General features: G+C 38.1%; 2 protein-coding genes across 4 annotated transcripts in view; one reads left to right on the top strand and one right to left on the bottom strand.

Annotated features, from left to right (window-relative positions):
- RINT1 (RAD50 interactor 1) overlaps nucleotides 1-5,364 on the top strand; it is a 27,039-nt gene extending 21,675 nt beyond the window's left edge. Inside the window, exons 12-15 of the mRNA XM_060020269.1 lie at nucleotides 852-1,066; nucleotides 2,014-2,194; nucleotides 2,268-2,386; nucleotides 3,336-5,364. Of these exons, the coding sequence (XP_059876252.1) occupies nucleotides 852-1,066; nucleotides 2,014-2,194; nucleotides 2,268-2,386; nucleotides 3,336-3,528 (708 nt within the window). The 3' untranslated portion in view covers nucleotides 3,529-5,364. The remainder of the gene's footprint in view (nucleotides 1-851; nucleotides 1,067-2,013; nucleotides 2,195-2,267; nucleotides 2,387-3,335) is intronic.
- On the bottom strand, nucleotides 2,045-21,447 carry EFCAB10 (EF-hand calcium binding domain 10). Of its 3 annotated transcripts, none has more exons than XM_060020272.1 (5): nucleotides 21,310-21,447; nucleotides 6,497-6,661; nucleotides 6,301-6,388; nucleotides 3,678-3,721; nucleotides 2,045-2,184 (listed from the first exon to the last, which is right to left on the bottom strand). In XM_060020272.1, exons 1-4 carry the CDS (start codon nucleotides 21,416-21,418, stop codon nucleotides 3,685-3,687), a joined length of 399 nt encoding a protein of 132 aa, XP_059876255.1. In that variant the 5' UTR covers nucleotides 21,419-21,447; the 3' UTR covers nucleotides 2,045-2,184; nucleotides 3,678-3,684. The 3 variants fall into 3 exon arrangements, with proteins under 3 accessions (XP_059876255.1, XP_059876254.1, XP_059876256.1); XM_060020271.1 differs by having other exon boundaries at nucleotides 2,176-2,353; XM_060020273.1 differs by lacking the exon at nucleotides 6,497-6,661 and having other exon boundaries at nucleotides 2,176-2,353.

Below are 21,447 nucleotides of genomic sequence, written 5' to 3'. Positions count from 1 at the left end.
AACTGTACACAAATGTTCATAGCAGTATTATTCATAAAAGTGTAAACAACCCAAATGTCCGTCAACTAATGAATGGGTAAATATAATGGAATATCATTTGGCTATAAAAAGAAATGAAATACTGATATACATTACAACATCGTTATACTAAGTGAAACATACTAAGTGAAAGAAGCTAGTCACAAAGAACCATAGGTTGTATGAATCCATTTATATGAAGTGTCCAGAACAGGCAGGTCTAGAGACAGAAAGGAGATTCGTGGTTGCCCAGGAACAAGGTGGGGGTGGGGTGGGGAACCACTAGGAGGGGGTTGGGGGATGATGGCAGAGAGTGTGAGATTTCTTTGTGGGGTAATGAAAACGTTCTAAAATTGTGGTGACAGATGCACAACTCTGAATGTACTAAAAGCCACTGAACTGTATACTTTATTTTTTTAAATTTCTTTATGGCTGTGTTGGGTCTTCACTGCTGCACATGGGCTCTCTGTAGTTGTGGCGAGTGGGGGTTTCTCATTGAGGTTGCTTCTGTTGTTGCAGAGCATGAGCTCTAGGCACGCCAGCTTCAGTAGTTGTGGCACGTGGGCTCAGTAGTTGTGGCTCATGGGCTCTAGAGCTCAGGCTCAGTAGTTGTGGCGCACGGGCTTCATTGTTGCGCGGTACTGTGGGATCTTCCTTGACCAGGGCTCGAACCTGTGTCCCCTGTGTTGGCAGGTGGATTCTCATCCACTGCTCCACCAAGGAAGTCCCCAAACTGTATACTTTAAATGGGTGAATTGTACGGTACATGAGTTACATCTCAAGCTGTTAAAAAAAAAGGTATCTTAAACATGTTAACATATTTTTGCTTTCAGTTCTTTCTACAACTTCAACAGGCAGCATTGGAAGTCTTTGCAGAGAATAACACTCTCAGTAAATTGCAGCTGGGGCAACTGGCCTCTATGGAGAGCTCTGTCTTTGATGACATGATTAACCTGTTAGAGCGTTTAAAGCATGACATGCTGACCCGGCAAGTAGACCATGTTTTTAGAGAAGTTAAAGATGCTGCAAAATTGTATAAAAAAGAAAGGTAAGTCCTCTGTACTTTCTTATAAGTCAACTCTCAACTCCAGTTTGATAGAAGTTAAAAGGTGACATGCAGTCAGATTTCCAAAGTGTCTAGATAGCACAGAGCTTGGCCTTTTGCACTCCAGACTTTTAACTGTTTCTAAAATATATTCAGACATTCTTAATCAGAATAAACTGATCATAACTTAACCTTCAGATGTGTCTGTAAGTCCAGCGAGCTGGTGTCTGGCATGGGGCCGAATGCCTAGCCTGTCACCCATTGACAAAGCAAGGTGCTGCTGTAGTACCTGTGCATGCCTGTGCTATAGTTTAGTCCACTCTCATGATTCCTGTGACATCTGTTACCTCCCAGACGGTGAGCTTCTTGAGTGCAGGCAATGTCTGTCCTAGCAGTCCTGTCACACAGAGGACTTGTTATCAGTTTGGAAGTGTTATTAGTCCCTGTTGTTCTGCTGAAAATTAGAGTGTAAAATTAGCTGATGTCTTAAATGTAAATGCATTTTACATTTTAACTCTTATATCAGTAAGTCATATTAAAACTGGGGATTTAAAAAACTTATCATCCTCATTAAGTAAAGAGTATTTCATTGAGAACTACAATATAAACATAGGTACAGGGAATTCCCTGGCGGTCCAGTGGTTAGGACTAAGCACTTTCACTGCCAGGGCCTGGGTTCAGTCCCTGGTCAGGGAACTAAGATCCCACAAGCTGTGTGGCGTGGCCAAAAAATAAAATTAAATAAATAAGCAAACAAACGTAAGTACATTTATTTTCTGAAAGAGCTTTTAATGTTGGGCTGCACATTTTTTCTTACCCAAAATGCCCCAGGACAGTGCACTTCCCCACATTTAAAATGATTTGTTAAATCTTTAAAAATACAGAGAGATGAAAAATTTCATAATAAAAATTAATGTGCTTCAGGCAGTGCTGTTTCTGTTTTTTTCCAGGTGGTTGTCCTTGCCATCGCAGTCAGAGCAGGCAGTGATGTCCCTGTCCAGTTCGGCTTGCCCCTTACTGCTTACTTTACGAGACCGTTTACTGCAATTGGAGCAGCAGCTCTGCTTCTCCTTATTTAAAATCTTCTGGCAAATGCTTGTAGAGAAGCTGGACATATACATCTACCAAGAAGTAAGTAAGAGTAGACTGTATGTTGGGTTGTGATGATAGAGGCAACTGCTATATGAATTGTCCTTTTTTTCAGATAATTCTTGCCAATCACTTCAATGAAGGAGGAGCAGCTCAGCTGCACTTCGATATGACTCGGAATCTTTTCCCTTTGTTTTCCCACTATTGCAAGAGGCCAGAAAATTATTTTAAACAGTAAGTGCAATATTTAACAATTAATTTTGATGTATCAAATTGTTAGAGGAAGTTGATTCATTTTTTAACAGCTTTAGGGTTCCAGTGATGTTAAATATATATTGCATCAGTTAACAGTTTAAAGTATTCATTATGTACCAGTAATACAAGATGTGACCCATGACCCCAAAAACTTGACCAGAACTGGATACAAATGATATGTTGGGCTTTGTTTTCTAATATTTGGTGTAATGCTCCTATGTGCTTATTACTGGGAAATAAATAGAAAATGAAAGCAAATGCAGTTCTGCCATATTCAATAAATAGAAGAAATTTGAAATATATTTAGTACTGAATAACAGGCCAGGCCTGAAGAAAATTTGTTTTCTTAAACATTTGATATTAATTTTGGTTCTAAGTATAATTATAAATGGATGTAAGAGAATTCTTACAAGTATTTTTAGAAATTGTTGATGTAAAATTTAAATTATTTAGGTTTTTGAGATTATAAAGTATTCCTTTTAAACAGATAAAATGAAAGTTTTTTTGCTCATTTCAGTAAGGTATCTATTTCTGCTTTTTTTTAGTGTTCTACCTTTCTGCTTTTATTTTGTCCCTTAATTTTCTCTTTTCCTGTATCCTAATGTACCTAAAGTCTTAGCTACATTTAATAGACTGTTACTATCAAGTATCACATTTTGGGAAATAATGGATACATACTGAAATCAATGATCCTATTACCTTATAGTAATCTAATGAAATATAAACTCTGTACATATATAGTCAAAACACATTAAAAGAGCCAAATAGCTAATCTATAAATAGTTTTTATAAACTATAAATGATATGATCTAGCAGTGCAGGGTAGTTGTTTAGTTTTTCAAAATGAAATTGTTACAGGGTAATATGGGATGATATAGATAATGGAGATCTCATTTACCTGCAGCTTTTTTTTTTTTTTTTTAAACAGTGTAAAAGAAGCCTGTATTGTTTTGAATTTGAACACTGGTTGTGCCCTACTTCTGAGAGATGTCCTGCAGTCAACTTCAGGGCAACCTCCTGCCACAGCGGCATTAAATGAAGTCGGAATTTATAAACTGGCTCAACAAGATGTTGAGATTCTACTTAATTTGAGGACAAACTGGCCTAACACTGGAAAATAAAGTGTCTTTTTTCCTTTTGGGGTTTTTTGTTTTTTTTAAATAAAGAAAAAGCCAGAGCCAGTTGGATTTCAAGTTATATGATGAAGTTCTGAATTAATGAAACCGAACAACTAAAAACTATGTAGAATCATTTATTATCTTGGACTCACAGTGTTATTAAAATGCTGACCATATTTCCTGAGTCTTCTTGTTCCTAAGAAAACAAAAACAAAAACAAAAAGCTCAGAAGCCATGAAAACTCAGAGTAACTCCATTTACAAATATAAATGATGAATATGTCTGTTGAATAAAATACAAGAGCAGAGATAATAAATTATAATCAACTTTTAATTTTCTTTGCCAATTCAGGGAGACTGTTGTAGATGATCTAACATAACAAATAAACTTTTAAAAATCACTTTAAAATGTATGTTTAACTCTATGACATAAATCACAGCAAGATCCTTTTTGACCCACCTCCTAGAGAAAGGGAAATAAAAACAAAAATAAACAAATGGGACCTAATGAAACTTAAAAGCTTTTACACAGCAAAGGAAACCATAAACAAGGCAAAAAGACAACCCTCAGAATGGGAGAAAATATTTGCAAACGAAGCAACTGACAAAGGATTAATCTTCAAAGTATACAAGCAGCTCATGCAGCTCAATATCAGAAAAAGCAAACAACCCAATCCAAAAATGGGCAGAAGACCTAAATAGACATTTCTCCAAAGAAGACATACAGATTGGCAACAAACACATGAAAGGATGCTCAGCATCACTAATCATTAGAGAAATGCAAATCAAAACTACAATGAGGGGCTTCCCTGGTGGCGCAGTGGTTGAGAGTCCACCTGCCGATGCAGGGGACACAGGTTCATGCCCCAGTCCGGGAAGATCCCACATGCCATGGAGTGGCTGGGTCCGTTAGCCATGGCCGCTGAGCCTGTGCGTCTGGAGCCTGTGCTTCGCAACGGGAGAGCCCACAACAGTGAGAGGCCCGCATACCACAAAAAAAAAAAAAAAAAAACTACAATGAGGTATCACCTCACACTGGTCAGAATGGCCATCATCAAAAAATCTACAAACAATAAATGCTGGAGAGGGTGTGACGAAAAGGGAACCCTCTTGCGCTGTTGGTGGGAAGGTAAATTGATACAGCCACTATGAAGAACAGTATGGAGGTTCCTTAAAAAACCAAAAATAGAACTACCGTATGACCCAGCAATCCCACTACTGGGCATATACCCTGAGAAAACCATAATTCAAAAAGAGTAATGTACCACAATGTTCATTGCAGCTCTATTTACAATAGCCAGGACATGGAAGCAATCTAAGTGTCCATCGATAGATGAATGGATAAAGAAGATGTGGCACATATACACAATGGAATATTACTCAGCCATAAAAAGAAACGAAATTGAATTATTTGTAGTCAGGTGGACGGACCTAGCGTCTGTCACACAGTGAAGTAAGTCAGAAAGAGAAAAACAAATACCGTATGCTAACACACATATATGGAATCTAAAGAAAAAAAAAAAAGGTTCTGAAGAACCTAGGGACAGGACAGAAATAAAGACTCAGACGTAGAGATTGGACTTGAGGACACAGGGAGGGGGAAGGGTAAACTGGGACAAAGTGAGAGAGTGGCATGGACATATATACACGACCAAATGTAAAATAGATAGCTAGTAGGAAGCAGCTGCATAGCACAGGGAGATCAGCTTGGTGCTTTGTGACCACCTAGAGGGGTGGGAGGGAGATGCAAGAGGGAGGAGATATGGGGATATATGTATATGTATAGCTGATTCACTTTGTTATACAGCAGAAACTAACACACCATTGTAAACCAATTATACTCCAGTAAAGATGTTAAAAAATAAAATAAAATGTTTATAATTGAAGTTCCTGTATCTATTTTGGAAATTCACTATATTTCCTGTAAGAAAACATATTATGAGATAGTGACTGAAATAGAATTGCTCTCATTTTCTACAAATGTCTTTCCATTCAGAATACTTCCTAGTTCCATTCCATGTGACAGTGGGCAACCTTTGCTTTGTGGATGAAACATTTCAGCTACAGCACTGTGCTACCATCATTCTCTGGGGTAGGTAATATAATTAAACATTTTTTGTTGAATATTTATGTAACTAATGATGAGATGAGAATCTTAAACTTTTTTCTTCTAACTTCTCCTTGGCCTTGGATTATGTTAAATAAAACTTTTAAACAAACTGAACTAGATTAGCTAGAGGCTTCCAGAACTATCAAGTTTTATTCCCTCCGCTGTTTTTTTTCTTTTCTGACTTAGCATTTAGTTAGTACTTTTCATGCTGTAATACCTCAAACCCAAAATTGTCAGGCTGGCATGCAGCCTATACTATTGATAAACATTTACGAAATCATTTTTAGGAAGTATTTTGAGAGAAATTTTATTACTCTATATACAGAGATTTTCCAACTAGTATATTGAGCTTAAAGCTTTTCTGTTAGTTTTTCTAGCAGATCGGCGCTTCTCTACCTCATTCTTTGAGAATTGCTGGGGTTTCCCATTGAGAAAAGAAGGAAGCTGCCTCTGGATCCTCCTAACCCCAGCATCCTCTCCCTCCCCTCCCCCCAGGCTTAGAGAGTACTGTCAGCCCTGCCTGTCCTCACTTTTTAGTCAGCTGAAAGTTTCAGGGGAATGAAATGTTTCTATCAGAAGGTAGGAACCTTTGTTTTAAAATGTATTAATTGTACTTCAAAATCATGCCACGTTATTTAAATATTAGTCACTTAAAAATAAACTTACACTTCAAGCATGAATTTTTCACAAGTTATTCCTTGTCCATCATCTTTTAAAACTTCATCTGCAGTACACAGACCCAGGGTTTTTAGGGCTATGAGGATAAGAAGAAAGGAAAATTTAAAAAGTGAGAATTAGTTTCAGCTAGGGAAATTTACGGAATGACCACAAATTATTACCTCAATTTGTAGAAGATACTGACCTTCTTTATATTGTATAAATGATATGGATCCTTTATTCGAGGAGTCCAGCATCTGAAACATGGCTCTAATGTTAGAGTTATCCATAAAGAAAGGGAAAGCCATGCCTGATACTTTGGCAGTTCTCAGCTGTTCCAATATAGATATTAAATACTCTCTTGGTTTTTCTGTAAAAGAATAGTTCCAATTCTTTCTGATATGAAATTAAAATATGTCACAAATGGAAACAGTCATGTAACAATTATTAAATACCTATATTTGAAGTACTGTACAAGGCACTGGGAATATAGGCCTTGCTTACAGGAAAGGCAAGACAATAAACAATTAAATAATTATATACAAAAGTGCTCTACTCTGGATGACTGAATAAAAATGTCCAGAGATTGGATCTACGCATTTTTCAAAAAAGCTCCTCAGGTGACTCTTAATTTATGGACAAAGCTGAAAACCCTCAAAATGGAAAACATGATGCAGGAGAAAAGGCCAGCTAAAAGAAGGAAAAAATAGATTTTAAAAAACAACCATTTAGATTAATATAGTCCTCCAATTAGGAAGCATAAATGTTCATTCCTAACATAAGGGCAGTATTTTGGATAAACAGGCTTTCATCTAAACAATGTGAAAAATGAAAAATCAAGATCAATCCACTTTTCAGAAATAATGCAGGTTAGTTATGGTAATAAAAGAAGCCAAAAGAAGTAAAAATGGTATGGCTTAGATGATGAATGTTCCACTGCTCCATCAGTGTACTTCAATCCTAGGATTTAGTAGGATTGTGTGTGTGTGTGTGTGTGTGTGTGTGTGTGTGTGTGTGTGTGTGTGTGTGTGTGTATTTTAAAAGCTTTTAAAAACTGTCACTGAGAATTCCATACATATAATAAAAGTAGACAGAAAAGTATAATGAACTCATCACCAACTTCAACTGTTCAGTTTTGTGGCTGGTCTTATTTCACCATGATCCCACCTAGGTCCCCTCTTCCTGTATTATTCTGAAGTAAATCACAGCAATCACATTTCATTACTGAATGTTTCAGTGTGCATCTCTAAAAGATAAGGACCACCTTTTCTCTTTTTTGTTGAGCTATAACTGACATAAAATTGTGTAAGTTTAAGGTGTGCAATGTGTTGGTTTGGTACCTTTATACTGCAGTATGATTGCCACTGCAGTGCTAGCTAATAGTTCCATCACATCACATAATGATCATGGCTTTTTTGCAGTGGGAATAATTAAGATCTAGTCTCTTAGCAAGTTTGATGTTTACAATACAGCATTGTTCTCTGTAATCACTATGGTGTGCATTAGATCTCCAGGACTTAGTTATCTACTAGTTGCAAGTTTGTACCCTTAAACAACATCTCTCCTATCCCGCATCCCCCAGCCTCTGGTAACCACCATTCTACTCTGTTTTTAGGAGTTTGGCTTTTTTAGATTCCACATGTAAGTGATATCACACAGTATTTGTCTTTCTCTCTTTGACTTATTTCACTTATCACAATGTCCTCAAGGTCCACCCATGACAGCTGTTCTAACAGGTGTAACTTGATATCCCATTGTGGTTTTAATTTTCATTCCCCTGATGATTTGTGATATAGAGCATCTTTTCATGTACGTGTTGCCATTTGGATGTCTTCTTAGGAAAAATATCTATTTAGTTCCTCTGCCCATTTTTAATCAAATTGGTTTTTTGTCATTGAGTTATATGGGTTCTTCATTTATTTTGGATATTAGCCCTTTATCATATATATGATTTGCAAATATTTCTTTACCATTCCATAGACTGCCTTTTCATTTTGCTGATTGTTTCTTTTGCTGTGCAGAAGTTTTTAAGTTTAATTTAGTCTCACTTGTTGATATTTGCTTTTGTTGTTTGTGCTTTTGGGGTCATATCCAAAAATCACTGACAAGACCAATGTCAAGGAGCTTCTTCCCTGTGTTTTCTTCTAGGAATTTCACAGTAGCAGGTCTTATGTTTAAGTCTTTAATCCATTTCGAGTTAATTTTTGTGAATGGTGTTAGACAGGGGTCCAGTTTTCTTTTTCTGCATGTGGTTATTCAGTCTTCCAATACTGTTATCATGATACAATTTACACATCTAACAAAATTCTTAATATTCTCAAATAGCCAGGTATTATTCAAATTTCCAGTTGTCTCACAAATGTCATAAATTGTAAACACTCTTTAAAAATCAGTAATCAAACAGAGTCCACACATTGTGATAGGTTATGTTTTTAAGTCTCTCTTAGTCATATAGGTTTCTCCTCCGTGTATTTCACTCCTTGGAATTTATGTGTTGAAACTAGAAGTAGGCAGACTTTTAATCTAATACAGTGCCTTTTTGTGCAACTTTTAATACATTATAGCAGCAAATAGGTTACTAAGGCAATCACATCATGTATGTAGTCTTCTGTCATTTCTTTCTGAACTGTATAACAAAATTAGAAGGAGAAAAATGTCCAAGTTTGATTTCAACTCACTACATTTCTTTTTAAGGCTAGAATATGTAAATAATGCTAATGGAACTTGGTATGTTACTTTGATGAAGATTTATTGCTGTATATCCTTCAGACTACACGAGGTGCTATGTCTATATTTGGAATCTATAATTTATACTCCACCTGCTTCTAAAAATGTTTTGAAAATGCTTACAACGTAAGTATATAAAGATATAAATTTTTTTAAACATGAAGGGAAGAGCCAAATGGCACTAACCACTGAAGTTACATAAATGTCAGCTGATAATGACCATCAGTTCTTCAAGGCAGACAAACTTCAAGTTCTAAGTTGTAATACTACTAGCTAGTATTTATTGAGCCCTTACTATGTGCCTCGTACTATGATAAACATTTTCTTTGGCTTACTTGATTTTCTCCTCACAACAGTCATTTGCTCAAGGCCACACAGCCAGTATGAATCCAGTCAGTGTGCTTCCACAGCTCCAAGATTCTACCACACTCAACTAACTCAAACATGGGAAGCACCTGCGACACCCAAACCTAGTCAGTCATGACAATCTCTCCAGAGTCTTTCTCCTCAGTAGCTCTCAAAGGCATCTGATCCCCACCACTGCCACAGCAGTAGTTCTCACCTGGGTGACTACAACTGCCTCCTTAAAAAAACTTCTGATTTCTTTAAAGTCATCCCCTAAAAATAAATACTCCCTCCTTCCACAGCATAGAATTACCACTGGGAAGGGCTGCCCAGCCAGGGGCTATATTTCCCAATATACCCTAGAAAAGGCCAGATTTTCCTACCAAATGACTTCAGATTATGTCAAATTTGGCTGTTAAATGAGTTATGAAAATCTGTTGGGTTTCAGAGCTTCTAGAATTTAGGGATCAAGGATGTGGGATTGTGGACGTTTTCTCACAACAGTAATAGCCCAACCACGCTGTGTAGTCTTATTTTCCATAACTCCCTTACAATTCCAAGGTTTTCAAACTGAGATACATATCATAATGCCAGAAGCTTTGCAAAGACCCAAGATAAAGATACTGTTTCTTCCTGAGCATCAATCATACAATAGTGAGTAATATGGAACATATTAGAAATGGATATACAGGGACTTCCCTGGTGGTGCAGTGGTTAAGAATCTGCCTGCCAATGTAGGGGACATGGGTTCGAGCCCTGGTCCAGGAAGATCCCACATGCCATGAGCAACTAAGCCCGTAAGCCACAGCTACTGAGCCTGCGCTCTAGAGCCCATGCTATAGAGCCCATGAGCCACAACTACCGAGCCCGCGTGCCACAGCTACTGAAGCCCGCATGCCTAGAGCCTGTGCTCTGCAACAAGAGAAGCCACGGCAATGAGAAGCCCGTGCACCGCAGCCAACAGTAGCCCCTGTTCACCACAACTAGAGAAAGCCAGCGTGCTGCAACAAAGACCCAACACAGCCAAACAAAAACAAACAAACAAAAAACCTTTTAAAAAATAAGTAAATAAAAGAAAAGCTACTTAAAAAAAAAAAAGAAATGGATATACAGTAGCTCCCCCTTATCCATGGAGAATACATTCCAATACCCTCTGTAATGCCTGAAACCACATGATAAAGTTTAATTTATAAATTAGGCATAGTAAGAAATTAACAACTAATAATAAAATCAATTATAATGATTTACCATAATAAAAGTTATATGAATGTGGTCTCAAAATACCTTACTGTACAAATTTAATGCCTTTTCCATCTTAACTAAGCACTTATGCACTGTGGCTGTAACATTTGCAGTCTGAACCACATCAGCAAAACTCAAATGAATTTCTTTTCCTTCTTCACAATTTCACAATTTCACAGGCTCTGGAGCCTGCGTGCCACAACTAGAGAGAAAAAACCCACGTGCCACAACTAGAGAGAAGCCCACGTGCCACAATGAAGATCCCGCGTGCCACAACAAAGACCCATCGCAGACAAAAATAAATAAATAAATAATAAAATCTTTAAAAAAAAGAAATGGTGAACAAAGGTTTTTCTTTACCTTTAATGTAAGCTGCCTAGGAAACAAAAATGTACGTCCTGGGCTTTCCTGGTGGCGCAGTTGTTAATAATCCGCCTGCCAATGCAGGGGACATGGGTTTGAGCCCTGGTCTGGGAAGATACCACGTGCGGCGGAGCAACTAAGCCCGTGCACCACAACTACTGAGCCTGTGCTCTAGAGCCCGCGAGCCACAACTACTGAGCCCGTATGCCGCAACTACTGAAGCCCGCAGGCCTAGAGCCTGTGCTCCGCAACAAGAGAAGCCACTGCGATGAGAAGCCCATGCGCCACAACGAAGAGTAGCCCCCGCTCGCCGCAACTAGAGAAAGCCTGTAAGCAGCAATGAAGACCCAATGCAGCCAAAAATTTAAAAAAATGTACGTCTTATGAAAATAATTTACTGTGCTTCACGTTGTCATTATCAGGTCTTTGACTATGTAGGAAAAAAAACCTGACTCATCGAATTAAAAGACCTAATTTTTGTTTGTTTGGTTTTTTACAACTATAAAACTTTCTGTATTTGCCTTTGAAATCTTTTGTCACTTTGTTTGAATGGATAACTGAGTACTGTTTCACAGTGACCTGTGATTCTGTTTGATCACATATTTTCAGTGTTTTGACATTTTAAACAAACTTCCCAAATCAAATTCTGAATGAAGCTAAAAGAGAAATATTAATTTACTTAGGCTTATTTGATATATTAGACTGCATGGGAAACACTATCAAATAAAAAGCAATATTTAACCTTCTTAGGTGATATTTATAAGGGATATATATCATTAAAATAAGTAATTCAGAAATTACATGAAATTCTTAAAAATCTATATCCTGGCATAATGTTATCAGTCATAATTCCAGCTATTATCTTAAAACATTATATATCATAAAAGTAACCAAATTTCCTTGTCAATTGCATCATTTTTGGTGTGTGTATGTGAACACTTACCAGATCTTTTTTTTTTTTTTTTTTTGCGATATGCGGGCCTCTCACTGTTGTGGCCTCTCCCATTGCGGAGCACAGACTCCGGATGCGCAGGCTCAGCGGCCATGGCTCACGGGCCCAGCCACTCTGCGGCATGTGGGATCTTCCCGGACTGGGGCACGAACCCGTGTCCCCTGCATCAGCAGGCGGACTCTCAACCACTGTGCCACCAGGGAAGCCCTTACCAGATCTTTAACCATGACTATTTTTAGGTCCTTTGCCACTCACAGACAGTTATTGTTTTACTGTTATGCTTTCGCAAAAATGTTCCTAAAAAGTGCTTCATCTTCAAGAAGATTCATGGAAAAGACTCTGAAAAGTAAAGGTTTCTGATAATTATAAAATGATATTATTGAACTGGGTAAGAATTTCTAGAACTCTAGTGGAAAACTGATTCATAAAGCTGCCTACCAGGCTTCCCTGGTGGCGCAGTGGTTTAGAGTCCGCCTGCCGATGCAGTGGACACGGGTTTGTGCCCTGGTCTGGGAGGATCCCACGTGCCGTGGCGCGGCTATGCCTACTCCGCAATGGGAGAGGCCATAGCGGTGAGAGGCCCGTGTACCGCAAAAAAAAAAAAAAAATGCTGCCTACCAAGATCAACCAAAATAAGAATTAATTATGTAAGACTGAATGAACTGATGATGATTTTAATTTTTATGGTTTAATTTAAAACATTGCTGGTTCTTTAATGTTTTGTTTTCCAGATTTAAAGAGGCCTCTTTTCTCCTCTCTTTTAAGCTATCTATAACTTATTGCAATTTGGTGAAGTATATATTTGCAACAAAGGTTGAAACATTTATCTTTTTCTCCCTACCTGATTCCTCCAGAATTTTGAAACTCTTACTAAATATTCTTACTTTTCATGACAATATATATATTTGCACAATGGAAACAATGGACAAGTTCTTGGTTTGGCTTCTTAGCCTAAAGAGACTTTAAAAGTCTCATCTGAGATTCCTTATGAAAAGCGCCAGCAAAGCAGATTTAAAAGAGTCCATACAAGCCTCTTAGATAACCTCATCTACCAGAGGGCAGACAGCAGAAGTAAGAAGAATGACAATCCTGCAGCCTGTGAAACAAAAACCACATTCACAGAAAGACAGACAAGACGAAAAGGCAGAGGGCTATGTACCAGATGAAGGAACAAGATAAAACCCCAGAAAAACAACTAAATGAAGTGGAGATAGGCAACTTTCCAGGAAAAGAATTCAGATTAATGATAGTGAAGATGATCCAGGACCTCGGAAAAAGAATGGAGGCAAAGATCAAGAAGATGCAGAAATGTTTAACAAAGACCTAGAAGAATTAAAAAACAAACAAACAGAGATGAACAATACAATAACTGAAATGAAAACTACACTACAAGGAATCAACAGCAGAATAACTGAGGCAGAAGAACAGATAAGTGACCTGGAAGACAGAATGGTGGAATTCACTGCTGCGGAACAGAAAAAAGAGAAAAGAATGAAAAGACATGAAGACAGCCTAAGAGACCTCTGAGACAACATTAAACACAACAACATTTGCATTATACGGGTCCCAGAAGGAGAAGAGAGAGAGAAAGGACCTGAGAAAATACTTGAAGAGATTAGAGTCGAAAACTTCCCTAACATGGGAAGGTATTTTTTGAGGAAATCAAAAAATACCTAAGACAAATGACAATGAAAACACGATGATCCAAAATGTATGGGATGCAGCAAAAGCAGTTCTAAGAGGGGAGTTTATAGCTATACAAGCCTACCTCAAGAAACAAGAAAAATCTCAAATAAACAATATAATATGGGAAAGGAAATAATCACCCAAGTCCAGGAAGCACAGAGAGTTGCATACAGGATAAACCCAGCAGAAACACACCAAGACACATAGTAATCAAATTGGCAAAAATTAAAGACAAAGAAAAATTATTGAAAGCAGCAAGGGAAAAACGACAAATAACATACAAGGGAACTCCCATAAGGTTAACAGCTGATTTCTCAGCAGAAACTCTACAAGCCATAAGGGAGTGGCATGATATACTTACAGTGATGAAAGGGAAGAACCTACAACCAAGATTACTCTACCGGCAAGGATCTCATTCAGATTCGATGGAGAAGTCAAAAGCTTTACAGACAAGCAAAAGCTAAGAGAAGTCAGCACCACCAAACCAAAACCAGCTCTACAACAAATGCTAAAGGAACTTCTCTAAGTGGGAAACACAAGAGAAGAAAAGGACCTACAAAAACAAACCCAAAACAATTAAGAAAATGGCCATAGCAACATACATATCAATAATTACTTTAAACGTGAATGGATTAAATGCTCCAACCAAAAGACACAGGCTCGCTGAATGGATACAAAAACAAGACCCATATATATGCTGTCTACAAGAGATTCACTTCAGACCTAGGGACACATACAGACTGAAAGTGAGGGGATGGAAAATGATATTCCGTGCAAATGGAAATCAAAAGAAAGCTGGAGTAGCAATACTCATATCAGATTAAATAGACTTTAAAATAAAGAATGTTACAAGAGACAAGGAAGGACGCTACATAATGGTCAAGGGATCAGTCCAAGAAGAAGAGATAACAATTATAAATATATATGCACCCAACATAGGAGCACCTCAATACATAAGGCAACTGCTAACAGCTCTAAAAGAGGAAATCGACAGTAACACCGTAATAGTGGGGGACTTTAACACCTCACTTACACCAATGGACAGATCATCCAAACTGAACATAAATAAGGAAACAGAAGCTTTAAATGACACAGTAGACCAGATAGATTTAATTGATATTTATAGGACATTCCATCCCAAAACAGCAGATTACATTTTCTTCTCAAGTGCGCATGGAACGTTCTCCAGGATAGAGCACATCATGGGTCACAAATCAAGCCTCAGTAAATTTAAGAAAACTGAAATCATATCAAGTATCTCTTCTGACCACAACGCTATGAGATTAGAAATGAATTACAGGGAAAAAAACGTAAAAAACACAAACACATGGAGGCTAAACAATATGTTACTAAATAACCAAGAGACCACTGAAGAAATCAAAGAGGAAATCAAAAAATACCTAGACACAAATGACAATGAAAACACGACGATCCAAAACGTATGGGATGCAACAAAAGCAGTTCTAAGAGAGAAGTTTATAGTTATAGAAGCCTACCACCTGAAGAAACAAGAAAAATCTCAAATAAACAATCTAACCTTACAGCTAAAGGAACTAGAAAAAGAAGAACAAACAAAACCCAAAGTTAGCAGAAAGAAAGAAATCATAAAGATCAGAGCAGAAATAAATGAAATAGAAACAAAGAAAACAATAGCAAAGATCAATAAAACTAAAAGCTGGTCCTTTGAGAAGATAAACAAAATTTATAAACCGTTAGCCAGACTCATCAAGAAAAACAGGGAGAGGACTCAAATCAATAAAATTAGAAATGAAAAAGGAGAAGTTACAACAGACACTGCAGAGATACAAAGCATCCTAAGAGACTACTACAAGCAACTCTATGCCAATAAAATGGACAACCTGGAAGAAATGGACAAATTCTTAGAAAGGTATAACCTTCCAAGACTGAACCAGGAAGAAATAGAAAATATGAACAGACCAATCACAAGTAATGAAATTGAAACTGTGATTAAAAATCTTCCAACAAACAAAATCCCAGGACCAGATGGCTTCACAGGTGAATTCTATCAAACATTTAGAGAAGAGCTAACACCCATCCTTCTCAAAATCTTCCAAAAAATTGCGGAGGAGGGAACACTCCCGAACTCATTCTATGAGGCCACCATCACCGTGATACCAAAACCAGACAAAGATACTACAAAAAAAGAAAATTACAGACGAATATCACTGATGAATATAGATGCAAAAATCCTCAACAAAATACTAGCAAACAGAATCCAACAACACATTAAAAGGATCATACACCATAGTCAAGTGGAATTTATCCCAGGGATGCAAGGATTCTTTAATATACGCAAATCAATCAATGTGCTACACCATATTAACAAACTGAAGAATAAAAACCATATGATCATCTCAATAGATGCAGAAAAAGCTTCTGACAAAATTCAACACCTATTTATGATAAAAACTCTCCAGAAAGTGGGCACAGAGGGAATCTACCTCAACATAATAAAGGCCATATATGACAAACCCACAGCAAACATCATTCTCAATGGTGAAAACCTGAAAGCATCTCCTCCAAGATCAGGAACAAGACAAGAATGTCCACTCTCGCCACTATTATTCAACATAGTTTTGGAAGTCCTAGCCACGGCAATCAGAGAAGAAAAAGAAAGAAAAGGAATACAAATTGGAAAAGAAGAAGTAAAACTGTCACTGTTTGCAGATGACATGATACTATACATAGAGAATCGTAAAGATGCCACCAGGAAACTACTAGAACTAATCAATGAATTTGGTAAAGTTGCAGGATACAAAATTAATGCACAGAATTCTCTTGCATTCCTATACACTAATGATGAAAAATCTGAAAGAGAAACTAAGGAAACACTCCCATTTACCACTGCAACAAAAAGAATAAAATACCTAGGAATAAACCTACCTAGGGAGACAAAAGACCTGTATGCAGAAAATTATAAGACACTGATGAAAGAAATTAAAGATCATACCATGTTCTTGGATTGGAAGAATCAATATTGTGAAAATGACTCTACTACCCAAAGCAATCTACAGATTCAATGCAATCCCTATCAAGTTACCAATGGCATTTTTTTACGGAACTAGAGCAAAAAAATCTTAAAATTTGTATGGAGACACAAAAGACCCCGAATAGCCAAAGCAGTCTTGAGGGAAAACAATGCAGCTGGAGGAATCAGACTCCCTGACTTCAGACTATACTACAAAGCTATAGTAATCAAGACAATATGGTACTGGCACAAAAACAGAAACATAGATCAGTGGAACAAGATAGAAAGTCCAGAGATAAACCCATGCACCTATGGTCAACTAACCTATGACAAAGGAAGCAAGGATATACAATGGAGAAACGACAGTCTCTTCAATAAGTGGTGCTGGGAAAACTGAACAGCTACATGTAAAAGAATGAAATTAGAACACTCCCTAACACCATACACAAAAATAAACTCAAAATGGATTAAAGACCTAAATGTAAGGCCAGACACCATTAAACTCTTAGAGGAAAACATAGGAAGAACACCCTTTGACATAAACCACAGCAAAATCTTTTTTTAAATTTTTTGGTGGTACGCGGGCCTCTCACTGTTGTGGCCTCTCCCGTTGCGGAGCACAGGCTCCGGACGCGCAGGCTCAGCAGCCATGGCTCACGGGCCCAGCCGCTCCGCGGCATGTGGGATCTTCCCGGACCGGGGCACAAACCCGTGTCCCCTGCATCAGCAGGCGGACTCTCAACCACTGTGCCACCAGGGAAGCCTGCATGACCCACCTCCTAGAGTAATGGAAATAAAAACAAAAATAAACAAATGGGACCTAATGAAACGTAAAAGCTTTTGCACAGCAAAGGAAACTATAAACAAGACGAAAAGACAACCCTCAGAATGGGAGAAAATATTTGCAAACAAATCAATGGACAAAGGATTAATCTCCAAAATATATAAAGAGCTCATGCAGCTCAATATTAGAAAAACAAACAACCCAATCCAAAAATGGGCAGAAGACCTAAATAGAGATTTCTCCAAAGAAGACATACAAATGGCCAAGAAGCACATGAAAAGCTGCTCAACATCACTAATTATTAGAGAAATGTAAATCAAAAGTACAAGGAGGTATCACCTCACACCAATTAAAATGGGCATCATCAGAAAATCTACAAGCAACAAATGCTGGAGAGAGTGTGGAGAAAAGGGAACCCTCTTGCACTGTTGGTGGGAATGTAAATTGATACAGCCACTATGTAGAACAGTATGGAGGTTCCTTAAAAAAATAAAAATAGAATTACCATATGATCCAGCAATCCCACTACTGGGCATATACCCAGAGAAAACCATAATTCAGAAAGACACATGCACCCCAGTGTCCATTGCAGCACTATTTACAATAGCTAGGTCATGGAAGCAACCTAAATGCCCATTGACACAGACGAATGGATAAAGAAGATGTGGTACATATATACAATGGAATATTCCTCAGCCATAAAAAGGAACGAAATTGGGTCATTTGTTGAGACGTGGATGGACCTAGAGTCTGTCATACAGAGTGAAGTAAGTCAGAAAGAGAAAAACAAATATCGTATATTAACGCATATATGTGGAACCTAGAAAAATGGTACAGATGAACCAGTTTGCAGGGCAGGAATTGAGACACAGAGGTAGAGAACAAACGTATGGACACCAAGGGGGGAAAGCGGCGGGGTGGTGGTGGTGGTGGTGTGATGAATTGGGCGATTGGGATTGACATGTATACACTGATGTGTATAAAATTGATGACTAATAACCTGCTGTATAAAAAAATAAAATTCAAAAAATAAAACTAAAGTCATGTATTTCCTGGTTCAATCTGAAATAAAAATGTGTGGTTCAAGCATTTGAAATAGAAAAAAAAGCAGTCGATACAATCACTGTTCTTAATGCACTTATGCAAATAATCAGATCAAGTTTATTGAAACTAGACTTAATTTGCAAACAAATTTCTCTTACTGGTTATCCTTTATAACAGTTGGGATGATTATAGAAAGAAACATTATGTTTTAGTAATACAGGTTTGTAGATATCAGATTTTAGTACTGTTAACCCTCTTTGAGGTTTTGTTTTCTACGTGTAAACTGGACTGGATCCTGAATTCTTCTAGTTTCTTCCAGTATTTGACTAGAACTCTCCAAACTAATATTTCCAATTTTCTCCCACTCTTTTGACTCCAAATCACTATGAAACTCAACTGCCCTTTTCCCAAAGCCATACAAGTTAAAGCTGGACAACTTGACATAAACCTCAGAGAAATCACAACAGCTCACGAGCGGGCAATCTGCATGCTTGTTTTTACATGTCCACTCAGAAGCTCGCCAGACACATTCAAACCGCAAGCCAGGAAAATCCATTAGACTGTCACTGCCATCCTCATTCCACCATCTGGAGATGCTTCAAACTCAAATCTACACATTTTCTCAAATGGCTGCTCTCCGAACTCAGAAACTGAATTTATAATTTGCTCAAACTATTAGCCTTTGTTTTTCTTTTGTTTCCCTAGAAATGCCTCTTGTTAAATTACCTGATTGCTCACAGCACACAGACACCTCATTTAGTTGGAAGCTCACCTGCAGCGCGGTCTCCTAAAATACAACATCCTCCCTTCATTCTGTCTTGAGGAATCATGAGGATACGTGATTGCTAACACACCAGGTTGTGCCTATGTAAATAACCTTTAAAAACTGAAACCTAATGGCACATTAATCCAAAAAAATTGTCGGTTCACTTAGAAAGGTAAAACTTAAAAACTGCTGGTTATAACCCATTTGAGTTATTTAACTGGTTAAATCTTGGGTCCTGGGAATCTCTGCTCTGGACCATTTTTCAATCCTTGGTTATTATTTTCCTTATAGTTATCATATTAACCTTTCTAATGTGTTGTACACTCTCGAGGGTTTTAAATGCCTGTCTCCAGCCACTCGCATGCCAAATGGCATTCATCAGAATCACACAACTGGACAAAATCAACAATAACCATATAAAGAATTAAGATAGTGACCACACGGCTCTCCTGCCTAAGGACTCAACTAATGCAAACAGTGTATATGCGATTCTTCAGCCTGACTACATCAACAGTGGTAACCAGGAATAATGCTATACTGGTTGCTCATACTCTCCGCCCACGGAGAGAATGACCAAAAGCAGGAGGGGGCAGGGGGGTATTGTTAAAATCAAGACCAAATGGAAACCAGCCTTGAAAAATTCCCTGGGCAGACAAAACCAGTTAAGTTACACAAGCAAAGCTTAATTTAGCTTATTTTGCAAGACTAACTTGACCTGGGTCATTTCTTGCTTCTGCCTCTGTAAATAAGCAAAATTTAAACTGTTTCCCAAGGTTGATATGAAGTAACCAATTCCCTATCATTTAAGATGATGATAATATAACCAATTACTGTGAAGAATAAACAGTCACTATCTTCTCACCATATAAGCTGCTTTTTAACAATATACCCCTGAGCTTCATTCCTTGTTTTGGTTTGAGTGCTCCTGGCTTTCAAACTATCTTTTTGGTGTGTGCAAAATAAACTTTACTGATTACTACTTTGGTGATTCATTGGCTTTACTTCTGCTATTTCTGAAGTTTTGACACACACACATTTACATATATGTCTGCATCTAACAGCAAAAGACTATTTTCACCACCACAGTACCAGAGACCAGCAAGAGATGGTAATTAGTCACTTTTTCAAAAAGTAGGTTTTTAAAAATTAGTTTGATAGCAACTTTTTCCCAGTGCATTAAAAAAGTGCACTCCTTTGTACTGTTTTTTTGATTTTCTATTTATTTTTAATTGTTGCAGAGTTTTTGCTGGTTTATCATTTTAAAACAACTAGAGAGAACCTGATCGCCTTATATAGGATCATATTAGTTGGGTGGCTTTTGGCAAAATTGGAATATTTGGTTTTTATATTTCCTTACCTAGAGGCAAATGGACAATTTGGGCATTTTGGACACTCCATATGAGACTAGTAAATTACAATTCTGCACCCTGGGGAGAAGCACATCGAGTCACTTTCACCTTAACATAACTTTTACATTTACAGACCACACAAAAATTATGAAATGATCCAAACTTTGTAAGGGAATCAGACATAGAAAGCATGTCAGGAAAATCTATCTCCTCAAGAATATCCTTCCTTTTACCCTATCAGTTTTTTTACCAGCTTACAAACTCTTTGAGGGCAGGGATAACACTGGAAACATCTGTTGCTTACCAGGCATAAGGATGATTTATACATTATTTGTTTAATCTTCCCCACGTTGCCATGAGATCGGTATTACTATAATCCCCATCTTCCAGAAGAGGAGACCGAAGTTCAGGCTCTTGCCCACTATCACAAAGTAGTAATGGGTGGAGCCAGGAGGCAGGCTGCCGGACCTCGGAGCCTCTCTCCCACCGGCGAGAGCCCTCCACCGGCGAGAGTCCCGCCACACTCAGCTAGTGGCAGGCACAAAGAGGCCGTTCAATAAGTCTTGCTTAATTTGAAGGCCACAGCGTTAACTAGCAGCAGAAGGGCTCGAGTAGCCGAGAGGCAGGAGAGTGTATGCGGAGGGGCTGGGAGTGGTAGCCGGGAAGGAAGCTGGCCCCCCGGGACGCGGGCGGGAAGGGATGGCTACACCGGGAATTTCTGGGGACTGCTCGGTATGGGACAGAAAGCCGAGTGGTAGGCAAGACACTTACCCGGCCGGGAAAAGAGGAGGGCGCTGGTAAGATAGGTCAGCAACTCCATAATCCGATGTTTTTCCAAATAATTCCTGGCTTGGAGCTCCCTGCTGCTCTTGGCCTCCATCGCTCCGAATTGGGACGTTGCTAGGCGAC

Source organism: Delphinus delphis, chromosome 9, assembly GCF_949987515.2.
Source record: "Delphinus delphis chromosome 9, mDelDel1.2, whole genome shotgun sequence".
NCBI lineage: Eukaryota > Metazoa > Chordata > Mammalia > Artiodactyla > Delphinidae > Delphinus > Delphinus delphis.
Note: the sequence above shows the minus strand (reverse complement) of the source record. Positions and strands in the feature narration are given on the sequence as shown.